This window comes from Halichondria panicea, chromosome 6 (genome assembly GCF_963675165.1).
Source record: "Halichondria panicea chromosome 6, odHalPani1.1, whole genome shotgun sequence".
Classification (NCBI taxonomy): domain Eukaryota; kingdom Metazoa; phylum Porifera; class Demospongiae; order Suberitida; family Halichondriidae; genus Halichondria; species Halichondria panicea.
Window position 1 is genome coordinate 4,330,340 of NC_087382.1, and position 27,365 is coordinate 4,357,704.

The window sequence follows — 27,365 nt, forward strand, 5'->3', positions numbered from 1 at the left end:
GTTAAACCGGTTCCTGCAGATAAAGGGGGCAGGGCTTGCATTTGTTGTAAAAAAAAACATCCTGGCTCTACAAAATTGGATATGGCTGAAAACAATAGTACAGATTTTGAGGGTCTCCAGCCACTATCAGCCAGGCACCTCCACCTCATCAAATGGATTCCGGATGGAGAGACAACCGTAAAAAAGCTAAAGATTTCGGAAGCAATGTCATCGATTTGGAGAGGCAAAATAGCCGTACTTCTTGGCCTGAGTCACTCCCAGATTGTAAGCATAGAAAATCCTGGATCTGGAAACACACCTCAAAGATGCCTTGATGAAGTGCTTGAAAAGTGGCGAGAAACAAGAGGTCAGGAAAGTTATCCATACACTTGGACAGGGCTGCTGGAATTACTAGATGATGCTGAGGTAAAGGTGTTGGCAATTGATCTCAAAAAAGCTTTGTCCAGTGAATTTTTGAAATCAAGTTGTTTCCAAAGGAGCAGCTCGAAAAGGTTAGTCAGCCTAAGGAAGTAGCGATGTTCTTAATTTATATTTTCCACAGAAGATGACCTGAAGTCCTATTACCCTCACATCTATGAGCTGCTAGACATCGACAAGTTGTATCCGCACCTTTGTCGAGAGGGTCTACTAAATGTCACAGAGCAAAATGAACTAACCAAGCATGAGCGAACCAGGGAGCAAAAAATTAGCAAACTACTGACAATTTTATCTCATGATGGATCTGATGCTCAGAGACAGTTTGTGGATTGTGTGGGACAAGTGTCAGGGGATGATGCCAAGCAGAACGAATTGTACAAGATTCTTTTAAACAGAGATATTTCAATGAAAGGTGAGTTATATTCATGATTCTCTATAATCATAGTTCATATATGTGGCAATTAGCAACATTTAATTCTTTTGATAGGCATTGTTATAAACAATTGATGAATGAGTAATATTTTGAATGCATGCATGTGTGTATACAATTTACATCAATCTGCAGAAGAGCACAACAATTACTGGACTGTTTTCATCATTGCTGCAGCAGTATCATTGGTATTACTGACATTGATATTCTTTGTTAAGTACCCTGGTGCCTTTAATTTTTTTGATCAATATCAGTCAAAAAGTCTAATACATCCTTCAAAAATATTTGTGGGACGAGAGCAAGAAATGTCCAAGTTGATGGATATGCTAGACTTTCGTAGTGACGCAGACGTTAGAATTGTAAACATTGTGGGTTCCCCAGGGTTTGGCAAATCAACCCTAGCTGTTCACGTGGGAGACCAAATGGTTAGGCAAGGGGTCGAAGTGCATTATGTCAATATGGACGAGTATCAAGGACAAGATATCGATATACAAATAGAGCTTGCGGAAACAATTTTAAGAGCGGCTGATTATTCTTTAGATAGGTACACTTTCGAAGACTTGATAAAATGGCTAAGAAATTTGTTCTGGAATTCTCTAATCATTATTGGATGATTGTGATGATCTTGTACACAATAATAGGACAACTTTTTTCCATGCACTTGAGAAAATAGTTGAACAAACTCCCAAAATAAAAGTCCTTATCACAAGTTGTGAGGTAACAATTCACTTGGAGTATGTTAGACGTTATCGCATTTATGAGTTAAGCAAACGAGCATCTTGTGAGCTTTTTGAGCAGATATTGCCAGTTGGTACAAATTTCACAACTACTGAAATCGAAGAAATAGCTAAACTGACAGGCAATGCCCCTCTAGCACTTCAGATAGTAGGTGCTTTGCTTTCTTCACCAAATCCTCCCTCACCATCATATATTATTGAACAGTTGAATTCTCATCCCATCAATTTGCTTAGTCACGAAGACCTCCAACATGAGCACAAACTAAACGTTTCAATATCTTTATCATATCGCTATCTCTCTCCTGAGATGCAAATGATAAGCCAATATCTAGCAAAATTTCCAGGATCCTTCACTTTGGAAGCAGCTAATGCAATCGTCATTTGTGGACAAGTATATCCCTGCTTAGATGCCTCTCAAAGTGATTTTCCAGTGACAAAAACATTGAGAAGCCTTACATCTAGATCCTTGATTGAATTTAACTTAATTAAGAAACAAAGGTATACATTTCACAGACTTATCATGGAATTTCTCAGAGAGATGCAGGTGTCAGATAGCAACAAAGCTGAGTTCAACTCAAACTTTCAGAGTTATTATTCTTCACTTCTAACACGGACAACCGATATATTTAAGGCTGACTACAAATTAGCTCTCCATAATTTAGGCATTGAGAGGCACAACTATCAAAAAATTCTCGATGATCTCAAAGCAAAGAATCATGACGTACAACCATTCTTAGAAATAGTAGAATCTATTGCTTTGGCACTAATGAGCCCAGTTCGAATTTTACGTTTTTCCTTCAGTGATGAAGAAATAATGAATTCAGCACTATCTGCACTTGAGTACATTGAAGAAAACCAGTTGCTACAGCAGAAACTGCATTATAAAATTGTCTTTAGAATTACTTACGTAACTTTGGTATATGAAGTAATAAGAATCAAGAAGCATATATTCGGATTTGAAGATGCATTAAAAACATACACTGAAAGGAAAAATATAGTTAATTCAATCACAGTGAATAAGTTGAACTCAAGAAAATCCTCTGAGATCATCGTTTATAAACAGCTTGCAAAGCTTCATGAAGAGCTAGACAACCACAAAAAAGCATTAGAATGTCACACAAAAATCTTCAGTTTGGAAATAGACCTAGGCTCCAGGTGTATTGATATTGACCAGTGCTCATTTCAAGAGGTTGGACAGTTACACTATTCCATGGGAAGTTACGAACAATCTGCTCGTTATCTAGAGCTAGCGTACCAGCATGAAGAGCATTCTCTGACAACAATGCAAAAGTTTCGTCTTCTAGTGGATTTGGCAATAGTAAACATGGATCTCAATCAAATATCTAAAGCAGAAAGGTACAGCCAAGAGATTCATTCAATACTACAATATGATTTGCTTACACCTTCGGATATCTATACGCATAGGTCGACACTGACCACAGTAATTCAGCATCTACAGAGAGTCAATTTACGAGATATTGGTAATGATTTGGAAGCAAAATTGATTGAAGTTATTCTGGACATTGAATCTCATGCAAATTCAGCAATATGTTCACAACAAAATGGTCATGAAACACTGAAAGTACTAGAGCACTATTACGAGCAAAAAAAGTACAACAAGACAATACAGCTGGGGAACAATTTTTTGAAAAAATTACAGACATGTAGATCTAGTGTTATATTTCTAACACCAAAAATTAGAGCAGAGCTCTTAGTAGCAAAAGCAGTATACCAGAGTGAAAGTTTATCAAAAGGAATGGATAAAATGGAGCAGTTACTTACCGATGTTCTACCTCTTCGATCCCATTATAAAAAAGAATTTTCTGAAATCTGCTCGTTTCTTATTCTTAGACTCAGCCATATTGAAGCTTGCTATCCGCAGGTATATTCCGTCCCATGTTTTATAGCTTTTGCTACAGTGTACTTTGTGTTTGCGATACCATCACAACGTCTGCACACGAATTTCCCCTCACCACCTCCAAAGTCGACAGTTCCAGAAATAATCATGCATTCTTCTTCAAAAGAGGTAGCCATAGCAGGTGAATCTGAGCTATTAAATGCTGATTACTTAGAAACGTTATCTGTACACGTACCCTCAGTATTTATTAATAATCTCGCGTGGCTATGGGGTATAATATTTCAGTTTAGTTCACAAAGCATTGTTATTCTATTCATTTTCAATACTTTCTCTGTTTTTGTTCGCCTACATATTTTCTTTTTAAATATTTTTTTATTCCCGTTAGTTATTTTTAGCTTTTTTTTGTATGTATTCATACATCCCTTCGTTAAAACATTTTATATAATTATATTTAGATTTCCCAACTTGTTCTTTTTCCCATCAACACTAGCTATAATCAACTTTAAGCTAAATATTTTAGAGTTTTTGTTTGCATGTCACCATGCTTATCTACACACTTTTTTACTCACGTTCTATGGATTTGATTTTCACCGATTCCTTAGTAGAAAAGGATTAGTCTAAAGGGATACTCACTTGCACAACTGTTTTTACCAGCCCCTCCCCCAACATGCACAACCCTCCTTAATTATTGCATACTTTGTTTTGTTCATTGTCTTACTCCAACTTGTGCTAATACTATTGAATGATAATTGTTTGTCATATACTTGCAACACTGAGAGAACTATATTTCATTGTGGCATGTAAGTACACTACATGTTAATTATTATTGTACATAACTTGTATATATATATAGTAATAGGTGTAAAACTAAAATACTCAAAACTACGATTCAGTTCAGTCCGTGTGTGTCCAAGATATTAATGCTCTTTTCCGGCCTATTTTTTAGTTCCAGAACAACTTTGTCCAATTCCCATTTCCCATTCCGTACAGAAGCATAGGATCGAATTTGACCTTTAGACTTGGAACCACGCACTGGAATGAATACCTGAATAAAAGTATACAGCGTCTTATCATTGCTGCATGTACACAGTACTTGATTGTAGTCATAGTATGCCCAGCAGCACATGCAGTCTATAATGAAAGCACCGCAGATGCTGAACTGCTGGATATGCCTCGCCTCGGTGGAGGAGCCAATTAAATACATACATATAATTATTATACGGATGGGCATTTATTCAAGATGGGCTTATTTTCGCGAGGGTACGGTACAGTTACAATTTGCACACTCCACACACGGTGACACCAACGCACTATATATTGTATCCTCACTTGCACATGTGCACACCGAGGCATAATAATTGGTACTGTGATAAATTAAAGTAGCCTGCTCGCTGTGGAGTTTGGGGTACAGTAAAATGCATGTACCTTCTGACCATGCACATATATACTATAATAAAAACTTGGCTGTGATGGTTGACGATGAGCTATAGCCATACACAATGCTTTGTCTAAATATATAGGGCAGCCATTAAATGGGTAAATAAACACAGGCTATATTTAAGTCTCCCCATCTCACCTGTGCCTGTTCAGTGGTGACCCTGTTCCCCTTGTCCCCTAGTCTCAGAGCCAGCACCCTCACTGGTTCCCCCAGCAACGCACACGCCTCCTTGTTAGCTCTCACAGCCGCCACTGCCTCAGTAAAGTAGGGCCCTGAGGCTAAGTTTCCTGTCATGGATAATACAGTCAAGTAAAAAAAGTACCGTAGTTCAAGTACAGTAGACTCTCGCTATTCCGGCTCTCTGAAGTACGGCCACCTCGATATACCGGCCATTTGGCTTGGCACGGAATGCTAGCTATATGTTTACTGTACAAAACTCACCCTGAAGTACGGCCACTCGCTATTCCGTTTACCGGCCAGTGCTGGCTGTCCCAAACAAGGTTTTCAATGTAATTTTATACGTATATCACGGCCGGATAACGTTTTGGGTGTGGTTTAGCAAATAAAATTGGATTACACTTAAATAGAAAACAGAATGATTCATTATCCTACATTATCCTCGAGACAAGAACCGCAAAAGTAGTCATTAGATTCGAGGTAAGGTCGTTTTTAAGCCGCGGCTATTTCCTGAGCTGCAGCCACCTCGCTATTCTGGCCAAGCTGCATGGTCCCAAGGGTGACCGGATTAACGAGAGTCTACTGTAAATACAGTGTCGAAATAGTAAGCGCAACGTCGTAATTTTTGAGGCCCTATAATATATAAAAAGAAGCGCCTAAAGTTGTTGGTATTCTAAAAGATGCGCCACTCAGAAGTGGTTTTAATCAGATAAGAGCGGCAATATAGGATTTACTATTTGCACGAGGCGTAATTACTGGATATGATACAGGATTGATTGCTGTACACTCTCCAGTCAGGACAGGCAGTCATTAATAGCACATCATACAATTAGCATAATTATAAGCCGTTATTGCACGAGTAACCATACTATTGATTATGATGCAGTTCCCTGTGAGAGTTTAATAACATTTCAGCAATTACTACGGATACGGGGTTAATAATTGCATGCACAAGTTCCAGTGCACTAGTAGCACATCATACGCAATTACCGTAACATACGAATAATTATAGCTAGAACCTGAGGAGCTGAAAATACATAGTTTTAGCATCAAATTTAGACGTACCCGCGGCCACGTGGTCGTTCAATTTACATTGTTAGTCAGTGAGAAAGAAAGATATCAAAAAATCATTTCTCACTCTGTATTTGGTAGTAGAGTAGGAAGCAGCCAGACACAGAGAGTGCAGCTCCATAAATGGCTGCCCTCTGGAGAGTCTCATAAGAAATCCTCTGCAACATGCTTGCTGTCTACCAGCCCCTCCCCCAGCACAGCCTTCTGTCGTTATGACGTCAGTATCTACCAGGCCCCTCCCCCAGTACAGCCCTTTGTCGTTATGACGTCAATATCTACTAGGCCCCTCCCCCAGCACAGCCCTTTGTCGTTATGACGTCAATATCTACCCGGTACCCGCCCCTCTTTGGTATGTAAACAAGCTGGCTCATCAGCAGAATGCAAACAGTAGCTGTGAAAATTTAAGTTTTCAGTTTTAAAAGCATTAAGTAAGTAGGAGAGAGATGCCACTCAAGAACGTCCATTATCAGAAGCTAGAGACAGAGGACTCTGACGAAGGGGGCGAGGACGAGTCACCTCCTACACATGTTCAGTTGGGGCACTCCCCACACATACACAAAGGTACATGCTGTGGCTAGGCTATGAAAGGCTTTATTGTAGCTTTGTGTGCGGCTGGGTGTGTATTGGGGTACATATAGAGGCTTTTGGGAGAGTTAATGAACATTAGAAATGGTTAAACAGTCAATGGTTAGCTATTTCAAAGGTTGAATTTATGATAAGCCTAGCCGTTTTTTAAAATTGTATGTGTGGTATTAAAAACCGTTTCAAACTATATATCTTGTTTTCCATTGTCAGGTAATCGCTGGAACCACATTGACAATTTGGACGAGTTCTTTGAAAGGGTATGTGACTGGATACCATTACCATAGCTACAGTACTCATATTGCAGACATGGTTGTTAAGCTTTTAGCTCTGGTATGCTATCATTTTCCTTCTTGGAAATGACCTAGCCATCCTTCAATGCATGCACTGTCACCCTATAACTGCCACATCCTTCCCCTAAAGAAACACCACTGGTGGGGTCTACTGATAATACTAGCAAGTCATGGCAGGCCTAGTCATGCCTCTATCACAGACACAGTAGCTCTGTACAGGATTTTGCAGACATCAACAATAGAGTTGAGGGTTGAGAATGTTCCGTATATGGAACGTGTACTGTACGCTTTGCACCGACGCTTTTTGATGATGTTGTAAAAGATTCTGCAAAACCCTGTATCTGATTTTCCCTTTCTAGAAGTTCTTAATCATACACACAAAGTCGTTTGATACCCCCTCACCCTCCCTCAGGTGTATGACTACCAACAACAGAATGGACTGCTAACAATAGTCACATCAGATATCCTAGAGCTGCTGTGAGTGACCTCGATACTGTGCAGTCATGTTATGCAGTCACTGTCTGTAACCTAGTATGGTCGTGCTGTATCACTATGAGACAGCAAAATGATATTCATCAGCAGCATTCTTTCTGTTACTTTTAAAAACTATAATCTGATTCATTGGACACGCCCTCATACACATGCACACACACACACACACCACACACACACACACACACACACACACACCACACACACACACACACACACCACACACACACACACACACACACACACACACACACACACACACACACACACACACACACACACACACACACACACACACACACACAGTCAGTTCATCTTCATGGTGCTACTGGCTGCATTCATTGTGACGTGTCTGAGATTCAAGAATCTCTGGGTGGACACTATCAAGGACAACAGCACTGATGATGGGGGGAGAGATGTTGAGTTCAGAGACCTCTTTGACGTTGGAAACATTGTCAAGTACGCTTGTTATGGTTATAGGTATTCTGTTCGACACTGTCAGCAGCTGGTTCAGCCCCTGTATTATTATACATTGTATTATGCTTTATCCATCTTGGGGGCAGAAGTCTTCGCTCATTCCGCTATTCAGAACTACAGTGCTTCAAATTTACTGCATGTGTACATACTTGATTTCTTGTCACTGTGTGTATTAATTAATCCAACACGCTATGTATCAATATTTGCCCCCCCCCACACAGTATCAATATTTGCCCCCCCCCACACAGTATCAATATTTGCCCCCCCACACACAGTATCAATATTTGCCCCCCCTCCACACAGTATCAATATTTGCCCCCCCCACACAGTATCAATATTTGCCCCCCCCACACACAGTATCAATATTTGCCCCCCCCACACACAGTATCAATATTTGCCCCCCCTCCACACAGTATCAATATTTGCCCCCCCCACACAGTATCAATATTTCCCCCCCCACACAGTATCAATATTTCCCCCCCCACACAGTATCAATATTTGCCCCCCCCACACACAGTATCAACCCAGTGGTGGTCATGTTCCTGCTCTTAGCACTCTCCTTCTGGTTACACAGACTCATCAGATCCATCGTCAGATTCTACAGGTACCAAGTTAGATTTTAATTATAATTATCGTACATCATTTATGGATTCATGTACATGTACAGTGCCCTATAGTCAAGTTGAGGTGATCCTTTCCTTTCAATTTCCCTTTTGTATATGCTTATTTTCCTTTGATTACCGTATAGCGGGTAATTTTCGTGGTTGAGCAGTATTTAGTCATTAATTTTCGTGGATGTTATTTTCGTGGTTGCTGCTTGCACTGCAGGTAAACGTAAGTAAGGTCGCTTCATTCATTGTCCAGTGTTAAACCACGAAAACCACGAATATTTTACCCCACGAAAATTACCCGCTATACGGTAATGTGTTTTGATCATCACTGTCTTCTAGTGTAGTACCTGTACGGTCAGTGTATACCTGCAATCAATAATTTCTATACTCTCCAGGTTTTGGGAGATGAGACGGTTCTACACTGAGGCTCTCAACATACCCAGCTCTGAGCTACGTAACACTTCTTGGGCTGACGTGCTGGTCAAACTAAAGCAAGCTCAGAGAGACTATAAAATGAATATTCAGAAACAAGAATTAACCGAATTGGACGTTTATCATCGAATATTGAGGTTCAAAAACTATATGGTTGCCATGGTGAACAAGTCGGTACTACCGTGCAAGATAAAGGTCCCATTCTACGGAGATAAAGTGTTCCTTACGCAGGGGTTAAAGTTCAACTTCGAACTCATTCTATTCTGTGAGTTTTAAACAGGCCAACGGCTACATTTGTAAAAAAAAGTAGTAGTATTTGACAGTTTGATGCACTGGCTTGTTACTTTCAAGTTGGCTTGTATAATCAGGTGGTGGTTTTTCGAGCTACAGTGTACATAGTCGTACATGTATTTCAATACTGTACAGTGTGCATTGTGAGCACTGACCAATTAGCACACATTGTTAGCAGTACATTTATTTGTCCTATTCCTTTCACTAGACCATGTGTTACATGTATGTATGCACACACACTGTTTGCTGTATATAGGACCTAGTCTCGCACGCACACACACACACCCCCCCTACACACACACACACACACACCCCCCACACACACACACACACCCCACACACACACATACTCCACACACACACACACACACACACACTGTATAGGGCCTAGTCTTAAAGCACCCTTCAAGAACAGCTTCTACCTTCGTGATGAGTACAAGTCAGCCTCAAAGAAAGCTGAACTTGTGAAGAACCTTCGTTTCAGAATAGGGCTACTAGCTCTACTGAATCTCATCTTCTGTCCTGTGATATTCATCTACCAGTTACTGTATGCATTCTTCTCCTATGCTGAGATTGTCAAGAGAGAGCCGGGCACCTTTGGCAAGAGGAGGTGGTCCATGTATGGCAGGTGAGGGACTACTGTACTGTACTGTACCTACACGACAGAATGCTTTTATAGACTGAAGTTCATGTCATTGTATGTAATAGAAATTAAAGGTACAGTACACTTATTGTTTTCATAACGTTACTGTGTTGTATGAATGACTTGCAGTGTTTGATTTGTTCATTTCTCTGAGACTGAGTGTACACACTCCGTACTCTTCCCCTCCACTAGGCTTAATTAATTTACTTGAGGGATTACCAGTTGCATAATCAAGTCTTTATGAGTTAGATAAACCTTCTTATACATTTGTACTTACATAATGTATGCATGTATATGCATGTTCGAATACAAGCTATTGGTGTACACACACACACACACACACCACACTCCCCACCCCCTCCACTAGACACACACACTCCACATCCCCACACTCACACACTCCCCACCCCCTCCACTAGGCTTCACTTGAGGGACTTCAACGAACTAGAGCATGAGTTCAAAGTTCGACTCAACAAAGCGTACAAACCATCCGTCAAATACATGGACCTCTTCACACATCCTCTACTTGCTGTGTTCGCTAGGAACATTGCATTCTTTGCTGGTTCCATACTAGCTGTGCTGCTGGTGCTGACTGTGATACAAGAAGACCTACTGACTGCCCCCAACATTCTCAAGATACTCACATCTCTAGGCAAGTGCACACTGTACCATACATGTACGTACATGAACATGTATACAAAAAGGTTATTATAGGTGGACTTACAATGTAGTGTTTTTTGTTTTGTTTTTTTGTTTTTATAATTTTGCAAAAAGCATGGATACACTAGTAGCATAATTATGCTACCCTAATGTGTGCCCTGTATGGTACTTACAATAGCGTGTACAAATTAAAGATAAAGACTAATATTATACTAATGCAAATGACAGAGTACATTTACCCTGACAGCTCAACCACCTGGGTGATATGTACTATCAGTAGATAGTTTTTGTGGGGTAAAAAAATCATCTGGCTTCATTGCATGCATTCCGGTAAACTACTCCTAAGTTTTCGTGGGGAAAATGTTCGTGGAAGTCAGCTTGCTCAGATTTTTTTATGCATGAAAATTACCTGCTATACGGTATCTTTGAGGACATGACTAGAAGGGACTCCATATTAACTGAGTATGCAACAAGCTAGCCATCCATTTTCGTATGTACTTCGCACATTTACTTGTAGTTGAACACACTTTCTATTGCTTTCAACTGTCATACATTAATTTTGTCCACAGGTCTCATTGTCACTGTGTGTGCAATGTTCATTCCGAATGAGGTATGTTTGTAGCTACACTAATGTTGTACTAGTGAAGCTCTCCCACTTCCTTCCCCTCTCTTTCTTCTTTATTCCCTTCTTCCCCATAATTATATCATTGTACTTGTGTCTATATGCCCAGCACTTGTAACCCATGCCCCCTCCCACCCATAGAACCAGGTGTGGTGTCCCTCTGAGCTGATGCAGACCATCCTGGGGAATATCCACTACATGCCTGACCACTGGAAGCAGGCACCTCACACTGCCATGGTCTACAAGGAGTTCACACAAGTCTTCCAATACACTGTGGTGAGTGTGTGAGTGTAGTGGATATATGGGTACAGTCAATCCTATCTGTTGTGGTCACCCTCTATAATACAGCCAGGTTAATGGGCCCCAAGGTCTCCATTGCATGTGTTTAGACCTGTGTTAGCAGGCCACCTCTTTATTACAGCCACTGTTTGTAGTCTACCCAAGGCAACCTCTATAGACTGTACAGTAACTTGAGCTGTGTTACATACAATGTATGTGTCTATTATTATTCCTATGTCGGACTGATTAAGTTACATGTACAATTTGATATTGATAATTCATTCTATCCAACCCCCTCCACACCCCACACTCTTGTAGATGTCCATAGTGGATGAGATTCTGAGTCCCCTGCTCACTCCGTTCATCCTCTACTTCACTCTCAGAGACAAGGCTGGGGCCATTGTTGATTTCCTCAGGAACTTCACTATAGATGTGTCTGGTGTCGGAGATGTCTGCTCCTTTGCTGAGATGAACGTGCGGAAACATGGCAGCCCTGAGGTACGTGCGTGTGTGTGTGTGGGGATGTGTGGGTGTGTGGGTGTGTGTAGTGTGGGTGTGTGGGGATGTGTGGGTGTGTGTGTGTGGGTGTGTGTGTGGGTGTGTGGGTGTGGAGGGATTAGATATTGTGTGTACTCTACAGTATTCAATACTAATTTTTGTCTATAATTAATGAGTGTAAAAATTATACGGTGTTTATAAACAGTCCAGGTCTGTGTACATTGCTAGCCAGGGTATAACTTTATTATTGTATTGTCTAGTGCACATTTATCAGCTATCAGCACACTTTATAGCAGTCTTTTTGCTTGCCATGCAGTGGTTGTCTGCTGGAGTGAGCAGGGCCAGTGACAAGGAGCAGGCAGAGCTGGGGAAGACCGAGATATCTCTACTCAACTTCTCTGTGAGTGATTCATACTAGCCTGTATCAGCGGCTAGTGCTCATTGGAAGATGTTGTACATTGTATATACAGTAACAGGGATGTGCCCACACTGGTCAGTGGTGGTTGGCATACTAACCACCTCTCTTAGGCCTTCATGTACAGTCATGTAGTTTACTGCATAAAAGAGGCAAATTAAGTTGTGTGTTGAATTGATATTGCATGAAAATAGCCATCACTTCAAACATGCTGGGCACACCACTGTTGAGTAGCTACATGTATGCATGTACAGTACAGTGTATGTCATTATTTCTCCCTTACAGAGGAAGAACCCTAACTGGAAACCCAGTGAGGATGGAACAGCCTTCATGACACAACTCAAGGAGACTGGTTAGTTAGGTCTAAGAGTACATTTGTATGTTTTACTTGTACAGTGTACAAAAGTATGGTTTGTGAGGTTTTAAAACCACGTACAGGCCCAATGGTGACCACTATCGACAGGTTTCCCTGTACATGTACTAGCATTCACCATCACACACACACACTCACTGAGGTCAGTGGAGTAAAGCCGGGTAGATTATCATATCTGGAATTTTTCCCACTGTACATGTATGTACAATATGTACAAGCCAGCCTGCCGCTGCCTGCAGGGAGGTGGTTTCTTTTTACTCATTGTATTGAGGTTTCTGGTTACCCATGCAGGTACTACAGATTGTAAATTGAATATTTGCCTTTGCCATCTGGTACAAAGCCAGTTCTTAATTTGCTACACCATCTCCCCCCCCCCCCTCTCCAGCTGATGAGATGCATCACAGTGCTAGTAGTCAACACTCTGGTCACTATGGTCAGGCATCACCAATGGAGTCCTCCCTCACCTACCTGTCCATGCCACCATCAGCCATGCCAGTCAGAGAGGTCAGTGTATACACTCTTAAACACAGTGTCAGGTAGTTGTCCACTGGTACTTTTTGCATTCTGGTTGTGTGCTTTTGTTGTAGTGAACAGATGTACTCATTAAGTCTCGAGTGCAGTTTGTAATGTTGTGTATTATGGTGTATCAGAGGAGGTATGACGTGAGTACCTTGATTAGGCTAGAATTGAGTTAATTAATCACATGCAACATGAGTTTACTTGAATTTTGCACGTGACTAAGCCTAATCGAGGTACTCGTGTCGTACCTCCTCTGATGGTGTATCATGTGGCTTAAAGCATTCCTTTATTACTTCCCTCATACGAAGTCATGTGTACATGTATAATTATGTTCAGCTTGGAGATTATTGAACTATACACCTATTATCTACGCTTCTGCACAGAGTTACTCTCAATTTCCACCCCTCCCCACGTCACAAGTCGGTCAGTCCATGGAGTGGTCCATCTGGAGCACACAGCCCACAGCTCCACACCCTCACACACACACACCCACACACACCCACTCACACTCTCACGTTGTCACTGACTCTATGGTCGGGAGCACGCTACAACTACATCAGGTACATAACCTCTGCTAAAATTTTCAAGGGTACATGTACAAGTATTTTATAGAGAGTTTACTGTACACTATTAGTGCTGCTTGGTGTGAATCCTGCTTAACTTACGTTGAACCTACTTACATGTAGCTTTGAGAATAAAAGCTTAGCAATAAATTGTTATACATTTACGTATAATTTAAGCAATACTCAGACACAGTTTCTATAGCTAACCACATTTCCACTGATTCAGTCTCTCACTCCCCCCCTCCCCTTCAGGTACACGATCATCAGAAGTCCCAAACTGCCTACACTGCAAACGTTGAGAATGCTTGGACCGTACAGCAAGGAGACACCACCCAACCTCCCCTCAGCCTTGCTTCCTACACGTCAGAATCAGACACTCACATCACTGGCCCTGACGACCATCAGGAGAGGAGCTCCACTCTACAAGAGCCATTGTTGGCACCCGTGGTGCATCTGACAGAAGAAGACATGACTGTGGTAGAGATACATGAACAGCGTAGAGACTAACCGATGTTGTGTAGTGAATACTATTACATGTATAGTGAATATTGTGTTGTGTTCATGCGGTCTCATTTCTCATTGTGTTATCATGTTCATGCTCTTCATAGCAGCAAGTGTTAATTGATTATCTTGCGTTTGCAATAGACTTTTGTGTGAATGACATTGGCTGTTGTTATGTAGCTTGTAGTTGTTGTTGCACTCTTTCTCTAGATCGTATATACCGGTAGTAATATTACTGTTTCCCTCTGTATTTACACTGTACAAGTAAACAACTGGCCATGGCTTCGCAGTGACACTCTTAATGATATTCATAGCCTTCCTTTGTTCACTACCAAAGTCTGTGTACTTTGCACTGCACTAATAATCAAAGATCGAAGAGAGAGAAACTCCACAAAATGTCTGAGAAGGAGTCTGTTGAGTTATTAGCTGGTCACCCACCCGCTGGTGAGACTTAAATAATTCATTCATGTATTTTTTGTGTGTATGGCTATAAATCTAGTTGAATAGCTATAGCTCAAGACATGCTATTAAATGCACGTTCCACATGTACATGTACTTGTATTTATGATACGCACACACACACACACAGTGAAGGCAGGAGGTAAACGAGTGGTCACCAAGCACAAACCTCACGACAAACCAGACGATGATGCTTATGATCAGAAATACATCGACCAATTGCCAGAACAACTGTAAGATAAACAAAACAACAAGTTAATTGGTCCACATGTTTATACAATTATATCTGCATGTGTACAAAGTTGATCAATTTATGTATTTTTATCCTATAAAATACGTCGTTTCCCCTACAGCAATGTTGTGGTTGCTCCAGTTATGGTGCCTGTTGGAAAGGTGGGGTATAAATTGTATATGCACACACACACACACACACACACTCATTGTACGAATCTAGGCAGTACCAGCCGTAAGTACGTAAACAAGCAACAAACAACACAAATATTCTCATCTATTTCTCTGTCTGTATAATTATATGTAGTTAGTGCTGCACAGCATGTGTTGAGCCCTACTATTATTTTGATGAATTACCCATAATTGAATGTCACCTCCATGCAGGCTGGTATTGATCATGTAGAGCCGACTGTGAGCAGTCCCCACAACAAGCCAGTACCTAAAGTGCAGAAAGGACACTCTCCTTCCAAGGCCCGCCAAATCAATCAACCTCGCTAAGCTAATTGACTTTTGAAATCATGAATGAACTTTTTGTAGACAATCCATAAATTGTAATTAATTTGCTGAGATTATTAAGTACACGCCTATAATTATTAGCATAATTATTATTATCTATTGTGATAACAGTGATTGGCGTGACCATTATGCTACAAAGTGCAATTGTTGTGTATAATTATACGAAACCCTTAAATAATTAATATTCATTTCTGTTCTGTGTCCTCGAGGTCATCATCCTTCTTGTCGAAGAGTGTAAACACAGACTCAAACGCCTTCCATGAAGTCTCAACGTGTTTAGGAGTTCCTATAGGTGTAGACAACATAAACCAATAATCACCAATCAATCACATGCATAGAGTACTAAGAGTATAAATACTGCTTGTGTACACAAACTGTTACATAACTGACAAATTAGAGGTTGCTATACTATACATACAAGCCAATAAACTTGGCATGGTTATACCGTATAGCGGGTAATTTTCAAGGGGCAAAATATTCAAGGTTTTCGTGGTTGAAGGTCTGACCACGAATGAATTGAAGCGACCTTGCCTACCTTTTAAATACCTGCAGTGCAAGCAGCAATCACGAAAATATACCCACGAAATGTCTCAATATTGCTGAGCCACGAATATTTTGTCCCCCGAAAATTACCCGCTATATACGGTAACTGTAACACATAATTATAGAATTCACACACTATACCTGCAGACAGCCTCCGTACATTATCCTCCCAGGGATGGAGAACAGTGTCTAGAGCGTCGTCGCTCATTACCCAGTTGACAGCTTTCTGAGTAACGGAGCATTGGAATTATAATTATAATTATGACTGTACAACCAATAAAAGAATAGAGATCGCACTGAAGTTTGCGTTTGAAAGCTGTTTATTTACCTCGGCAAGCCATGCCCATTTCACAGGAGGTACTTTGGCAGGATTGAATGCATGAACTGAGTCAGTGAATGCTATGTTTTTCACCCTTTTCTTGAAGTCAGTGAAAAATTGATTCATCTGAAAGTAAATTGAGATGCAATCATTAAGAAGATGTTTTGTAAGTACTTACCAAGTTGACTGTAACTACTCCACCATAGCTGTGAGCTACAATGTCAATGTGCTGAGCTTTGGACTTCTTGACAAAATTCTGCCACACATAATAAGCATGCTCTTCTGGAGTTCCACTCTCCTGCATAACACAATCACTGTCACACATTGCGCATGCTCAGTATAATAATAGAGATTACGTAAGAGATCTGGTCATGTGATCACATGTGTTGTTACCTCATGTGATCACATGAGCTATATCTACCTCGTGTGTTTATCTCATTAAAAAATCTGTTTTCAAAGTTTATTGAGATAGCTTTACTTTTTCTAGGCTGCTCTGGTTAAGAAACATCTCTTCTAAGCGTGTGGCTGTAGTTCAAGTCTTGCTTGATCAAGCACTCTTTTTTTTTGCAAAGCTTAGAGCCTAGATCCTACACAGCAAAAGCTAGCTATGGCTGAAGGTGAACCAGTCATCAATGTTGAAGCTCAAGATACTGAAAATGTGGATGTGGAAGAAAAAAATCCAAAAGTTGAACAGACAGAAGAAACAGTAATAAGTGAATCTAATCCAGAAGCTGAGCAGAGTAAATCGGGTGATTTGAAACCAGACACAGAAATGAGTGACTCTAAACCAGAAGAAATTAAAACAGAAACAGAAGCTGAAAGCAAATCAACTTCTTCAAGCCCCACAAGTTACCGCATTCCAAAGCTCTCTGAAAAAACCGACGACACTAAAGAAGATACTGCTGAAGTTGCCGAAGAGGAAGAAGGAATAAAACTGACAGTTGACGAAGAACACAGCGATACTGAGCTTCTTGTAGACGAAACTATGGAAGTTCAATCAGAAATTAACAACGAGAGTGACAAAGACAAAGACGCTGAAGACGTCAACGAAAACGGAAAAAATGAAGAGAAAGAGAAAGGTAAAAGAAGTTCACGTTCAAGAAAAAGGACACGTTCCCGTTCAACTTCCCGTTCCCGATCCCGTGAGAAACGCAGACTGGAACGGTTTCGAGACATTAAAGACACCAGTAGTGACAACCCAGAGATGGTACGCTCAAGAGTATTTGTCGGACATTTGGACACGGATAACATTACGAAAGATGATGTACAACGTCTGTTTTCTCCGTATGGTCGAGTGATTGGTGTGGCTCTGCACAAAGGCTACGGGTTCGTGCAATATGACAATGCTGACAGTGCTACGGCTGCTATCAAAGAGGCACATGGGACACCTGTGGGAAGCATGAAGATCGGTGAGATTATCTTAATAGATTATCAGGAAGATTATCACCATAGAAGGTGGTGTATGGTATGTGTTGTGTTGTGTTAGGCTTCTATTTCTCGTCAGACAATAATTTTTATTACATAGCTGTACATGTGCACTGCTTACAGAATGGTATCGCTAACTACAAAATTAGCAATGCAATTTTAAATTTAGTGTGTTCTTGTTTAAATTATACTGTTACCAATGTGTGATTGCCTGTATGTGCCATTGCAGTGGTAGACAAGACTGTCAAGCTAAAGAAACTACTCGGAGGTATGTATACTGTTAGTATTATACTATTTTTAAAATTTCACGCTGCGTAATTATACTTGAAGTTTTAATAAAAGTCTTACATGTATGTCTTACGCAAATTACAAATTTATAAAATTTCATTTTAGCCTAAGTATTGAGATCTTGTTCTTTATTACACCCCCCCCCACACACACACACACACACACACACACACACACACACAGAAGACCCCCACTCTGAGGCTCCGCTGCCCAAAGACGCTCCTCGTAGACGAGACAGACATGATGATCACGACTCAGACTACCACCGACGTCGAGACATGCATCACCGCTACTCTCGCCTGGAGGAACTGGAGCGTAGAATGATGTACGACCGGTACGAACGTCTCCCCCCTCCCCGACGAGATTCGTATTATGATAGTTTCTATGACCGACCTCCACTACCACCTCCACCATCATCGTTCTTATTCAACCGGCCACGCTTAGGTGATTATGAACGTGAGCGCGGAGATCGATACGCGGAACGAGACCGATTTCCAGAACGAGACCGATTCCCTCCACCTGACCCGTACTACGCTGAGAGACGAAGAGAGGATTACTATGGCGACTACAGGGGGGGCGGTGGTTCCGACCCCTACCGCTATTAAGCTATAGAGATTGCAAGTTCACAAGCTTTGTTTTAGACTTAGTTACTTAAGCTCAGACTATAACTAAAGCTGTGACTGCTGGAACCTTTCTCATGCGTATTGTGTTTTGCTTCGAAGCTTTTGCTGCATGTGTTTATATAGTGTAGAAGGCATTATGATTATATTTGCTTTTTCAATGCATATGCGATTATCTAAGCCTAAGCTAAAGCCGTGCTCACTTTGATCTTCTATCATAGCTATGGCTCAGTAACAACAACTACGTACTGTAAAGGTGTCCAATAGGTATACACAAAAGCACACTAAGCTAAGCATGAGCTGGGTACCTAGTCATACAGTTTATACAATATGCAAGCTGGTTTGTAATGAAGTTAGTGTACCTGTTAGTCTAATTCTAACTGCCAGAATGACCTTTTTTGGGTCATCCTGGTATTATATTCATTGTACAGGTGTAGACAGGGCTACATACTATAACAATATTAGGTAAAGGGACACTTTGTGTGCGCATTATGTATGTACAAATGTACATTTACCTTGAGTTGTTTTGCTTTGCCTTTGACTATTCTTGTATTCTCGTTTGTGTTGGTCACGACAATTCCATAACCCTCCTGCATGGTATACACGTACAGTTAAAGTTTCCATAAGATTAGAAACGTATAAAAGAAGGATATTAATATAAAGTACATAATTAAAGTCGGAATTTTCAGAGCATTTCTTCATTCTAATTATTGCTGTACTGTTATTTTTTGCTTAGCATTTCGATAGTTCAAGCTAACCAACAGTGTGATAGGGGAGAGAGTGTGTGCTATACATTGTACACTCCATCAATAGCTTGGACTTACTTTCTTGGCTCTTGCGATGTACGGTAGTTGTGTACCACTGTCGAGGCAATCGTTGATGATCAGGCTGCGAAGGGGGGGGGTCTAGGTTACCACAATGGGAGGGGCTTATACTGTACATTAGGTCAGAGGGTACAGCAAAAATATTTAGTTTTGAGAGATGTATATAGTACAAACATGCATAGCAATCTGGATCCCATGCAATGTATATATAATAATCATTATGTACGTGTACTATACTGTAAGCACTAAATTTCTATCAATCTCTACATGTACATGTATTGGAAGATTCGACCACAATAACTAGCTTAGTAGCAGTACCAGCTGGCTGCTCACCTCCTAGCCCACTGTCCAGCTCTCACCACTCCACTGCCGTGTATCAAGATCATCAGTTTGTCTGCTCTCAAGGCGTCCTCACTCATGAAAAAGAACGAACAGTCTTTCTTTGCCGTTTGCTGCATGGAACACAATAGTACGTATAATTATACTAGTGTGTGTGTGTGTGTGTGTGTGGAGAAGACTTACTGGAATATTGACTCTCTTCAGACCAGCTTCATTCTCTAGCATCTCATACACTTCTCCTGTGATCACCTGTGTACAGTAGTGAATGTAAATGATCAGTATCGGGCCAAAAGTGTGTATAGTGTGGTGTGTGTGTGTGCGTTTGTGTGGGGGGGGGGGTGAATGATATATTTTACTTTTTACTTATACCTACACACATACATGTAGAGTGGAGTCTCCCCATGCAACCTTAACAGCCACCACTGAAGAATAAGGCCGACTGCGATATAAAAGATGACAGGGTCTGAAATGAACAGTTTGTGGACTCGACCATTCTGAATAACAGCCAAAACTTGTTTCCCCAAAGGTAATCCCTTATATAGTATACCGAGGTACTTCTCAATATCAGTAATTACCTCTCCTAATTCGGTGTAGTGACGCTGATTATATTTCTTCTTTCCCTTCTTTACTTCATACACAAACCCCTCACCTGTCTCAGTATTTCTCAATCTGCCGTCTGTAGAATTTCAATACAAAACTAATATTGACTTGGATTGATTAATTTGCAGCAATAGTAATTTTTTATAGATACAGCAGATATCGTTTCAACTGATACTTCTTAGACAATTAATGTTCTTGTGCTCAATATTAGCAAGGGCTTATAAAGAGAAGTGTGTCTCTTTATAACCCCTTGCTGCTATGTACACATGTACAGCAGAATCAAACCACGCATAAATTTGATTTTACAATGTACAGCTTGTAGCAGTAAGTAAAACTTACCCTCAAAATGATATCCGAATTCTTTTAATGTATTGGGGAACGAAGCGACCTCATCTTCTTCTTCTTCTTCTTCCTCTTTATTGCCTTCTTCCGCCACTTTACTCTTAACCTCCTCTTCAGCAGTGTCCTCTTTTTGACCCTCACTAACAGCTGCAGCTGGGGGCTCGGAGGACTCCTTATCAACACTGGACTCCTCTGGGGGACTAGTAGTCTTTTTGGAGGTGTCCACAATCTCTGTAGTGTCGGAGGACTCCTTATCAGCACTGGATTCTGGGGGACTAGTAGTCTTTTTGGAGGTGTCCACATCCGCTGTAGTGTTGGAGGACTCCTTATCAGCACTGGATTCTGGGGGACTAGTAGTCTCTTTGGATATGTCTACATTCTCTGCAGTCTCTTTAGAGGAGTCCACATTCTCTAGCTCTGTAGTGTCAAATGTGCCCGCATTTTTTGTAGTGTCAGTCATGTCAACATTTTGTGGGTTGATCTCTGGTTCCGATTCTGGAATGGAGATGGAACAAAAGGCCTGACCTGTGATTGTCATTTAATCTACATTATATACTATCAGTGAATTGTGCCCAGCATTTTAGAAGTGATGGCTATTTTCATGTAACACAAGCAATTTGCCTCATTTATATGCAGTATACTATAGCGTGGTTAGTACCAACCGCCACTGAGCACAAGTTGCTATTCATCACCCTTAACATAATTATAAACGCATACTATAAATGGTTATGGCTAACCGTTATTGTCTTCACCCTGACTCATCATCTCTTGGTCTTCTTGGTCTTCTTGTTCAGTAACTGTTTGATCAACCTCCATTGCACTTTCGGCTGCAAATACGCAATCACATAAATGGATTAGCATTTTACAGGTGAATGTTAGATGGTGAAGTGTGTTAGTACTACTAGTTTACATTAGTACTACTTTACGTCAATTAATTGTGGTTGTAAGTAATACCATAGAATGATAGTATTTATAGTAAATACCATCATTGTCGCTATCCATTCTGTAGATGTGCAGGTTTGCTTCACACTCTCCTCCTTCCTGGATAATGGATAGAAAAAAAGAGCAATATTTCATATGGACCATAAATTATGGAACATACCTGACAATGTTGTGTGTGGTGTGTTGTTCCAGTGACTGAGTAGTTGCAGCAGCTCAACAAACAACAAGTTGTGACTATTACAAGTAGGGGAAACCCCATTCTTCCAAGCCTATTAGTGGGTGGGGCTCCATTGCAGTCACAAGGCTGATTGGGGTGGGCGTGGTAGCTACAGTACAAGAGAAAAAGGACTGAAAAAAAGAAGAGGTCAACTTGTTTAGTGCATGCTTACTTGCTTCTGATGGCCCCTCTCGCTCGATCCTCGTGTCTACTGGCTGTACTGTCTCTGGCCTTCACGCTCTGCAGCTCAGTACCACTGACTATGAAGAATGGTAACAGTCTGGAGCTGCTCAAAGCCAGGCTGGGTGCAAATGGTTCACCGGCTGCAAGCTTGACCTGCTCTGCATGCAAGGTCGTAGTGAATGTGCTCCAGGATCTGTTTGCACGAGATGCATCTGAGGAGGAGATTGAGAAGATTATTATTCGAGTGTGCATCGATCTTAAGATAGAGGATGAAAATGTCTGCACATTGATCGTCCCTACATTCCAGGTGAGTACATTATATTTCTATCTACATTCTAGTACTTCCTCCAACACACTATCCTCCGCGCACTCTTCACCGGCTTCTTCTCCACTGTCCCTTATTGTCTCTCCCTTTATATCCCCCCCCCCTTCTCCTCCCAACACGACTGAAACGTCTAGAGAGGTTTTAGATCCACACCTTGAAACGTGCATGCATCAGCAACATGCATGACATTGTAGTTAGCACTATATAATTATATCTATGCCAATAATTAAAAGTCCACTAACAGCACACTATAACGAATGTGAGGTGTTTCCTTCTTATCGTGATATTAATTAGTTTCTATTTTGTTTTCAGTATCATCACACACCTAACTAGATATGAAGCTATACTTATTTTATTACAGGAAGAAGTGTTGACAGTGTTTGACCAGATTGCCCTGAGTGATCGTGAGATCTGTGGCTACCTCCTCGGCCCAACATGTGAGGATGCCTACGACCCTTATCATCAGAACTGGAATATCTCCATACCAGGAAACAAGCCACCAGTGGTCCCCATTCCAGATCCAAAGGTTCGCCTAGCTAAGAATAATTATTGTTCTACCACATGTCAAGCTACATGTATTTAGGAAGCAACACTTATAAGATTGGATAATGCTTTCCACCCAGTTAAAGAGGTGCTCAATACTTTGACACTTATAATTATGTACATGTACCGTAATCTACTATTTTGTTTATATTCTTGCACGAAGTATTTTAACTCGATAGTACTCCCACTCAGAAAATGAGGTTTTGACCGTTTGAGTATACATTGCTCTCAACCAATGTTCCTATATACTCCCTGCAGCCTGGGTCCCCAGTGAATGGTGTCCTCCATATCTCTGACCTCCACTGGGACTCCATGTACACTCCTGGTCTGAGCAATGACTGCGGGGAGCCACTCTGCTGCAGGCCACCCAACAAACCAGGTCAGTGTCTCCTAATGATGGTAATTCAGTCGTCATCAGGCCAATTTTTCTCTAATATAATGCTAACTCTTATTGTAAAAACTACTGATGGTACTTTTATATAATTATGCTAGCCATAACCTCTCAAAGATAGCCTCCTGAACCACCTGATTTCGTAATAGCTTGTCGAAAAAATTACGATGTTTATCTGCATGTCACAATATCTTACAGACTAGAGCTAAAGTGTAACAACTCTGTTGGTGTTTGTAAAGCATAGAGTCACTGGTTGTGTACTTTAATACAGGCACTGGTTCAACGGCAGCTGGCTATTGGGGTGACTACATGTGTGACGTACCCTACCACACACTGGAGAATATGATGCAGTCGATAGTTGCTAGGAAAGATGAGGTAAGACCACTAACAGCCACTCTCAGCTGAGACAATAATTGATCACCTTCATAGCTAGACTACCATTGTAAGTGCACAATTATAGTATTGCCCCAATAGAACTAAGTATTTTCGTTTTCCTCAATTTAGCTGATTTAGCTGCTTCACTTCAGTAACACCTTATAAACCTTTAATTTGTGTAGTATAGTTGCTAATTAGGCTGTATTGTGTACATGCACGTATCAAGCAATGGACCCTCTTTACGACTTATAATTATGGGATAGAAAATATACTTCCTCTTTACAACTTATGGCCTTGCATATAATTTTTTTTGTTCACACTTTATCCCTGGCCACAGTTTGAGTGGGTGTACATGACAGGGGATCTCCCCGCCCACAACGTGTGGAACCAGAGCCGAGATGACCAGCTGTACGTTCTGAAGACTCTGGTAGGACTTCTCAAGAAATACCTCCCTGATAAAATCATATTCCCTACCCTTGGAAACCACGAGAGTGCACCTGTCAACAGGTGTGTACCTACATGTACAAATACTCCAAACTCACTCCCTCCTTTTGGGCACTGTTTGATAATAGTTATCATAAATGCTAGCATGCAATTACATATGACATAATCTTATGTACGTATGTTTTTTGAACATGCCATATCTGAAATAGTTGTTTCTAAAGATTTCAGAACACCAAGCAATTATCTCTGTGTACTGTAGTTTCCCTCCTCCGTTTGTGACGGGTGAGAAGTCTAATCAGTGGCTACTAGATGCAGCCGCTGACCAATGGAGTGACTGGCTCAAAGACGAGGAGGCCACCAATACTATCAAGAGGTAGAATTTTAACATAATTATGAGCCTCACCTGGATGTCTGTACGATCACTGCATGCCAATTGAAACTTTCTAGAGCCTATAACATGCTAGCCTTGTTCCTATGCCAATTTTATTTTACAATAGAGAAAAGTCTGACCTGGGAATATATAATAGCGTGCTACATGTGACTTGTTAATTGTTTTTAATCCATGAGCCTTTCAACGTCTTGTTAATTAATGTAAAGTGCTTTGCAGTTTTTGATGTGCAATTTTCACTGGTTAGTGTTTTATTGTTTGTTATGTACATGTGTACGTATCTTGTTTATCCTTGCAGAGGTGGATTCTACAATGTGAAGGTCAGGGATGGTCTACGAGTGATCTCACTGCAAACCAACTTCGCTAACAGTATTAATTGGTAAGAACAGATTTCTTAATTGTATGCAACGATAATTAATTTATGTTTCCCGTTCGTTGTTAGGTGGTTACTGATCAACGACACTGACCCGGCTGGTCAGCTGCAGTGGTTAGTGCAGCAACTACTGGAGGCTGAAAAGAACGAGGAGAAGGTGAGTTTTAGGAGAAAAACTTTTTCTAAGCTTATTTAATACAAAGTATTGAAATTTGAAGTAGTTGTCAGTTGTACAATGTAATTAGTATAGTGATTGTAATGAAAGTCGCCATGCACATTACCTATTGCTGCTACAGGTACACATCATCGGCCACATTCCTCCGAGTGGATTCACCAAGTCATTCGGGCTCAACTATCATCGGATAGTCAACAGGTCAGAACTAATTTCATTCAACAATAAGCATATATTCATAAAATTGCACGTACAGATTTGAGAGCACCATCAGTGGTCAGTTTTTCGGACACACTCATGACGACAGATTTGAAGTATTCTTTGACGAACAAAACAGCACAAGAGCAACAAAGTGAGCAACGATGATGCATGATGCATTTTGCTTCTAAAGTTTAATAATAGCCGGGAGCCCTCTAATCTTATGGTGGGTATAGTATACCTGCATGTACATGTCAGCTAGTAGTCAGTCGTCTTGCCTAATGCTGGTTGATAAACAAATTACTTAATTCTGCTTTTAAATTGTTGTTTCGTTTTTATTCACAACGTAATATTGATTGACCACATACATAACTCCCTAAGGATATTAAATCACAGGGAAAGTTAATAATCTATTATAGCCATCATTTTTCTCTTTAGTTTTGCCTTCCTGGGTCCGGGTGTCACCTCCTATCAAGGGCTAAACATGGGTTACCGTGTATACCAACTGGACGGCCTGTATAATGGAACGTCTAGTGTAAGTTTGTACGTCATATCCACACACACACACACACACACCGTGCACGAGCAGTGTTGCTATACTGGGCCCGGCTGTGACTCCAAGGAAACGCATGAACATGGGATATCGAGTGTATACCGTTGATGGTCCCTACAATGCTACCACCAGTGTATGTATGTATGTATGTATGTAACTATGTCATAATTATTTGTACAGTGACGCTTGTCTATACTGACTACCTACATCATGTGTATAGCGTTAACTGTCTGTATGCAATCTTGGTACTAGCTGGCTACCCATGGCCATGTAGCATTCAGAATGTCCAGTGGTGTATATAGTAGACGAAGAAGTTGGCTCTCTAGGGAGACCTTGTACGGACAGTAGTACTGATTGGCCTCAATAAGTGAAACAGTATTTACACTTAAACTATATAGTCATGTGGTACATTCCTGCACACTAGCTGTAGAATCATATAATTATTAATTTTTCTTCAACTCTAGTACTATATCTTGCTCTTACTAAATGCAGGCTGTGTTGGATCACAAGGTGTACTACATGAACATCTCAGACGCTAACCTGAGTAACAAGCCCAACTGGCAGCTGGAATACTCAGCGAAGGTAGACCACCCCCCTTATAAACACAACCCCCCACTTCATGTTCACACTCGTACACTGTACAGGCTGATCTGGGCATGACGAGACTCCACCCAGCCGACTGGAAGGACCTAGTGGACCGATTTAGAACTGATGATGCCCTCTTCCAAAAGTTTTACAAGTTCGTAAATTATGCTATGAAGCTTGTCTGTTTTAGTCACCCTATAAGCGGGTTCTATAAAATTAATACAGCCAGGTTAATGCGTCCCAAATTAAAATCTCAATAATTTTAACACGTATACAGCTAGGCTATAGCTCTTTATTACAGCAGCACCCGCCTGTACTGGCAATAATTAACAGTTCTATTCTATCCACCTATCAAATTATTCTGTAAGACTTCATTAATTGTCAAATTTATGATTGGTTTTTACCACATAACACAATGATGATAAACTCAAAAATTTAAGCCTCTCTCCAATAATTGATGCTATTCCATACGTACAGGTACATTCACAAGATGCACACGAGTGGACCGTGTGATGGCAGCTGCAAGTCAGGAGTCTTGTGCAGTCTTCTTACCACTCGTCCTGACGACCCAGATGCTTGTAAGAATGTCCTCGTGGAGGGCGTAACCATGGAAGACGTGTACGAACAATGGGCCAAACAACAAGTGTGCTGATGAAGCACTTCTTATAACTTTGAACATAATTATAATTATAAACATGCTTTTAATTGTTGCTGTATACTGTATATAATTATAGTAATATAAAAATATTTTTATTTTTATTTTTAACACATGCAGGTTTTTATACTCTTGA

The 27,365-nt window shown here is 40.8% G+C and overlaps 7 protein-coding genes across 11 annotated transcripts; 5 read left to right on the forward strand and 2 right to left on the reverse strand.

The window, feature by feature from the left end:
* The first annotated feature begins 152 nt into the window (after positions 1-152).
* Positions 153-1,591, forward strand: LOC135337224 (uncharacterized). Its single transcript, XM_064533118.1, has 4 exons — positions 153-264; positions 465-491; positions 542-829; positions 983-1,591. The coding sequence occupies exons 1-4, from the start codon at positions 153-155 to the stop codon at positions 1,459-1,461; spliced, it is 906 nt and encodes a 301-aa protein (XP_064389188.1). The 3' UTR covers positions 1,462-1,591.
* Positions 1,592-4,214: 2,623 nt separating this feature from the next.
* LOC135337101 (uncharacterized) lies at positions 4,215-6,330 on the reverse strand. Its single transcript, XM_064533003.1, has 3 exons — positions 6,196-6,330; positions 5,019-5,167; positions 4,215-4,487 (listed from the first exon to the last, which is right to left on the reverse strand). Exons 1-3 carry the CDS (start codon positions 6,293-6,295, stop codon positions 4,332-4,334), a joined length of 405 nt encoding a protein of 134 aa, XP_064389073.1. The 5' UTR covers positions 6,296-6,330; the 3' UTR covers positions 4,215-4,331.
* Positions 6,331-6,479: 149 nt separating this feature from the next.
* LOC135337094 (autophagy-related protein 9A-like) lies at positions 6,480-14,539 on the forward strand. The gene is made up of 16 exons (XM_064532993.1): positions 6,480-6,689; positions 6,924-6,970; positions 7,416-7,480; positions 7,802-7,954; positions 8,490-8,576; positions 8,979-9,280; positions 9,691-9,934; positions 10,369-10,601; positions 11,179-11,219; positions 11,373-11,507; positions 11,829-12,008; positions 12,325-12,408; positions 12,709-12,775; positions 13,182-13,300; positions 13,699-13,875; positions 14,131-14,539. Exons 1-16 carry the CDS (start codon positions 6,572-6,574, stop codon positions 14,383-14,385), a joined length of 2,307 nt encoding a protein of 768 aa, XP_064389063.1. The 5' UTR covers positions 6,480-6,571; the 3' UTR covers positions 14,386-14,539.
* Positions 14,540-14,671: 132 nt separating this feature from the next.
* LOC135337102 (death-associated protein 1 homolog) lies at positions 14,672-15,729 on the forward strand. The gene is made up of 4 exons (XM_064533004.1): positions 14,672-14,823; positions 14,969-15,071; positions 15,192-15,231; positions 15,454-15,729. The coding sequence occupies exons 1-4, from the start codon at positions 14,775-14,777 to the stop codon at positions 15,565-15,567; spliced, it is 306 nt and encodes a 101-aa protein (XP_064389074.1). The 5' UTR covers positions 14,672-14,774; the 3' UTR covers positions 15,568-15,729.
* Positions 15,586-22,092, reverse strand: LOC135337097 (FAM172 family protein homolog CG10038-like). 4 transcript variants are annotated; one of them, XM_064533000.1, is made up of 13 exons: positions 21,988-22,092; positions 21,869-21,926; positions 21,623-21,709; positions 20,883-21,380; positions 20,519-20,619; positions 20,127-20,192; positions 19,938-20,056; positions 19,605-19,668; positions 19,296-19,370; positions 16,626-16,745; positions 16,457-16,573; positions 16,270-16,354; positions 15,586-15,871 (listed from the first exon to the last, which is right to left on the reverse strand). In XM_064533000.1, exons 1-13 carry the CDS (start codon positions 22,084-22,086, stop codon positions 15,771-15,773), a joined length of 1,590 nt encoding a protein of 529 aa, XP_064389070.1. In that variant the 5' UTR covers positions 22,087-22,092; the 3' UTR covers positions 15,586-15,770. The 4 variants fall into 4 exon arrangements, with proteins under 4 accessions (XP_064389070.1, XP_064389068.1, XP_064389069.1 ...); XM_064532998.1 differs by having other exon boundaries at positions 20,883-21,410; XM_064532999.1 differs by having other exon boundaries at positions 21,623-21,712.
* LOC135337099 (RNA-binding protein with serine-rich domain 1-like) lies at positions 16,846-18,943 on the forward strand. The gene is made up of 3 exons (XM_064533001.1): positions 16,846-17,856; positions 18,102-18,140; positions 18,344-18,943. The coding sequence occupies exons 1-3, from the start codon at positions 17,055-17,057 to the stop codon at positions 18,763-18,765; spliced, it is 1,263 nt and encodes a 420-aa protein (XP_064389071.1). The 5' UTR covers positions 16,846-17,054; the 3' UTR covers positions 18,766-18,943.
* On the forward strand, positions 21,944-27,365 carry LOC135337096 (sphingomyelin phosphodiesterase-like). 2 transcript variants are annotated; one of them, XM_064532996.1, is made up of 14 exons: positions 21,944-22,534; positions 22,914-23,078; positions 23,354-23,474; positions 23,758-23,861; positions 24,199-24,368; positions 24,565-24,678; positions 24,992-25,072; positions 25,136-25,223; positions 25,363-25,439; positions 25,495-25,590; positions 26,026-26,122; positions 26,482-26,571; positions 26,634-26,728; positions 27,052-27,365. In XM_064532996.1, exons 1-14 carry the CDS (start codon positions 22,226-22,228, stop codon positions 27,224-27,226), a joined length of 1,782 nt encoding a protein of 593 aa, XP_064389066.1. In that variant the 5' UTR covers positions 21,944-22,225; the 3' UTR covers positions 27,227-27,365. The 2 variants fall into 2 exon arrangements, with proteins under 2 accessions (XP_064389066.1, XP_064389065.1); XM_064532995.1 differs by lacking the exon at positions 26,026-26,122 and adding an exon at positions 25,875-25,971 and having other exon boundaries at positions 21,953-22,534.

Excerpts from the sequence above, each read along its gene's own strand:
- LOC135337224 (XM_064533118.1), top strand. The coding sequence starts at position 153 with ATGGATTCCGGATGGAGAGACAACCGTAAAAAAGCTAAAGATTTCGGA. Across the intron at positions 492-541 it reads CAAAGGAGCAGCTCGAAAAG|AAGATGACCTGAAGTCCTAT; the intron begins GTTAGTCAGCCT and ends TATTTTCCACAG. Across the intron at positions 830-982 it reads CAGAGATATTTCAATGAAAG|AAGAGCACAACAATTACTGG; the intron begins GTGAGTTATATT and ends ATCAATCTGCAG.
- LOC135337101 (XM_064533003.1), bottom strand. The coding sequence starts at position 6,295 with ATGTTGCAGAGGATTTCTTATGAGACTCTCCAGAGGGCAGCCATTTAT. Across the intron at positions 5,168-6,195 it reads ACTCTACTACCAAATACAGA|GAAACTTAGCCTCAGGGCCC; the intron begins GTGAGAAATGAT and ends TATCCATGACAG. Across the intron at positions 4,488-5,018 it reads TCACCACTGAACAGGCACAG|GTATTCATTCCAGTGCGTGG; the intron begins GTGAGATGGGGA and ends ACTTTTATTCAG.
- LOC135337094 (XM_064532993.1), top strand. The coding sequence starts at position 6,572 with ATGCCACTCAAGAACGTCCATTATCAGAAGCTAGAGACAGAGGACTCT. Across the intron at positions 6,690-6,923 it reads CTCCCCACACATACACAAAG|GTAATCGCTGGAACCACATT; the intron begins GTACATGCTGTG and ends TTCCATTGTCAG. Across the intron at positions 10,602-11,178 it reads CAAGATACTCACATCTCTAG|GTCTCATTGTCACTGTGTGT; the intron begins GCAAGTGCACAC and ends TTTTGTCCACAG.
- LOC135337102 (XM_064533004.1), top strand. The coding sequence starts at position 14,775 with ATGTCTGAGAAGGAGTCTGTTGAGTTATTAGCTGGTCACCCACCCGCT. Across the intron at positions 15,072-15,191 it reads GACCAATTGCCAGAACAACT|CAATGTTGTGGTTGCTCCAG; the intron begins GTAAGATAAACA and ends TTTCCCCTACAG. Across the intron at positions 15,232-15,453 it reads TTATGGTGCCTGTTGGAAAG|GCTGGTATTGATCATGTAGA; the intron begins GTGGGGTATAAA and ends ACCTCCATGCAG.
- LOC135337099 (XM_064533001.1), top strand. The coding sequence starts at position 17,055 with ATGGCTGAAGGTGAACCAGTCATCAATGTTGAAGCTCAAGATACTGAA. Across the intron at positions 17,857-18,101 it reads TGTGGGAAGCATGAAGATCG|TGGTAGACAAGACTGTCAAG; the intron begins GTGAGATTATCT and ends GTGCCATTGCAG. Across the intron at positions 18,141-18,343 it reads GCTAAAGAAACTACTCGGAG|AAGACCCCCACTCTGAGGCT; the intron begins GTATGTATACTG and ends ACACACACACAG.
- LOC135337097 (XM_064532997.1), bottom strand. The coding sequence starts at position 22,086 with ATGGGGTTTCCCCTACTTGTAATAGTCACAACTTGTTGTTTGTTGAGC. Across the intron at positions 19,669-19,937 it reads GCTGGACAGTGGGCTAGGAG|CCTGATCATCAACGATTGCC; the intron begins GTGAGCAGCCAG and ends CCCCCTTCGCAG. Across the intron at positions 16,574-16,625 it reads GAGTAGTTACAGTCAACTTG|ATGAATCAATTTTTCACTGA; the intron begins GTAAGTACTTAC and ends ATTTACTTTCAG.
- LOC135337096 (XM_064532996.1), top strand. The coding sequence starts at position 22,226 with ATGGCCCCTCTCGCTCGATCCTCGTGTCTACTGGCTGTACTGTCTCTG. Across the intron at positions 22,535-22,913 it reads TGATCGTCCCTACATTCCAG|GAAGAAGTGTTGACAGTGTT; the intron begins GTGAGTACATTA and ends ATTTTATTACAG. Across the intron at positions 23,475-23,757 it reads CAGGCCACCCAACAAACCAG|GCACTGGTTCAACGGCAGCT; the intron begins GTCAGTGTCTCC and ends ACTTTAATACAG.